The 946-nt window shown below is 35.6% G+C and overlaps 1 protein-coding gene across 1 annotated transcript in view; it reads right to left on the minus strand.

Moving 5' to 3' along the window:
• Positions 1–946, minus strand: part of LOC119590371 (cystinosin-like) — a 9,763-nt gene that overhangs the window by 663 nt on the left and 8,154 nt on the right. Inside the window, exons 7-8 of the mRNA XM_037939041.1 lie at positions 731–904; positions 34–151 (exon numbers count right to left, since the gene is read on the minus strand). Coding sequence (XP_037794969.1) covers positions 34–151; positions 731–904 — 292 coding nt within the window. The remainder of the gene's footprint in view (positions 1–33; positions 152–730; positions 905–946) is intronic.

The following is a 946-nucleotide window of genomic DNA, read 5'->3' on the forward strand; positions in this document are numbered from 1 at the left end:
CATAACCAATCGATATGATGAGCTGGAGCTTACCATTGTTAGCCGACAGCATAAACATCTGACTTAAGGACAAGACGCCGCCCGTGAAATCCATCAGCAGCCCAACCATGCTGAAGCCAGCGGTGCTCTTGTGGCGGTAATTCACATACAGCTGCGAGTTCACAAAGGCTGTATCACCGGACTGCATTGGTATTTTCAATGCTAATTGCTATCTAATATGAACATAGTGCACTGTGTGGAAGATTAAAGGCCACACGGCTGATATACGCACAAGTACTGAGACAAAATTCTAATAAGTAACACTAAATTATGCATATAATCTGTGATTGATCAATTATAAAGTGATATAATCAATATAGAAGTTGATGTTTATTATGAAAGAACATAAAAGAAATTATAGAAATAATGATAAATACTAGCAATGATACAAATAGTATCATTTGAATGAAAGAAAATAAACAGTACACAATAAAGAAAATAGTAATACTAATAATCCTAATGGAAACAATAAGTAAATAACATACATAACATAAACACAATAAATCAATAGATAAAACAATATGAATATTAAGAAAAATTGGGAACAAAATAACGAAAAAGCAATAGATACAATAAATTAATATATAAAAAACTATGGATACCAAGAAAACTGGGGGGAAAAATGAAAAAATAAAAAAATAAACAGTAATCATATTATCAATAACACCATAACAAAACACACTTCACACACCTGAGGAATGTACTTTAGCGGCGTGATGCCCAGCTTCAGGTAAGACATGAGGTAAAACACGTCAAGCCACCATATAACGTTTTCCACAGCGAGAACACAGGCGGCCGCTATGGAGAGGAGAGACCCTGCTACAAGGATCCAACATGTTTTCGAGACCACCTGGCCGGGTTCTCTCTGTTGTGAAAAGAAAGGTAGGGTTGTTTTGGTGTGTAGAGC

The sequence above is a fragment of the Penaeus monodon genome, chromosome 27, assembly GCF_015228065.2.
Source record: "Penaeus monodon isolate SGIC_2016 chromosome 27, NSTDA_Pmon_1, whole genome shotgun sequence".
In the NCBI taxonomy this organism is placed as follows: domain Eukaryota; kingdom Metazoa; phylum Arthropoda; class Malacostraca; order Decapoda; family Penaeidae; genus Penaeus; species Penaeus monodon.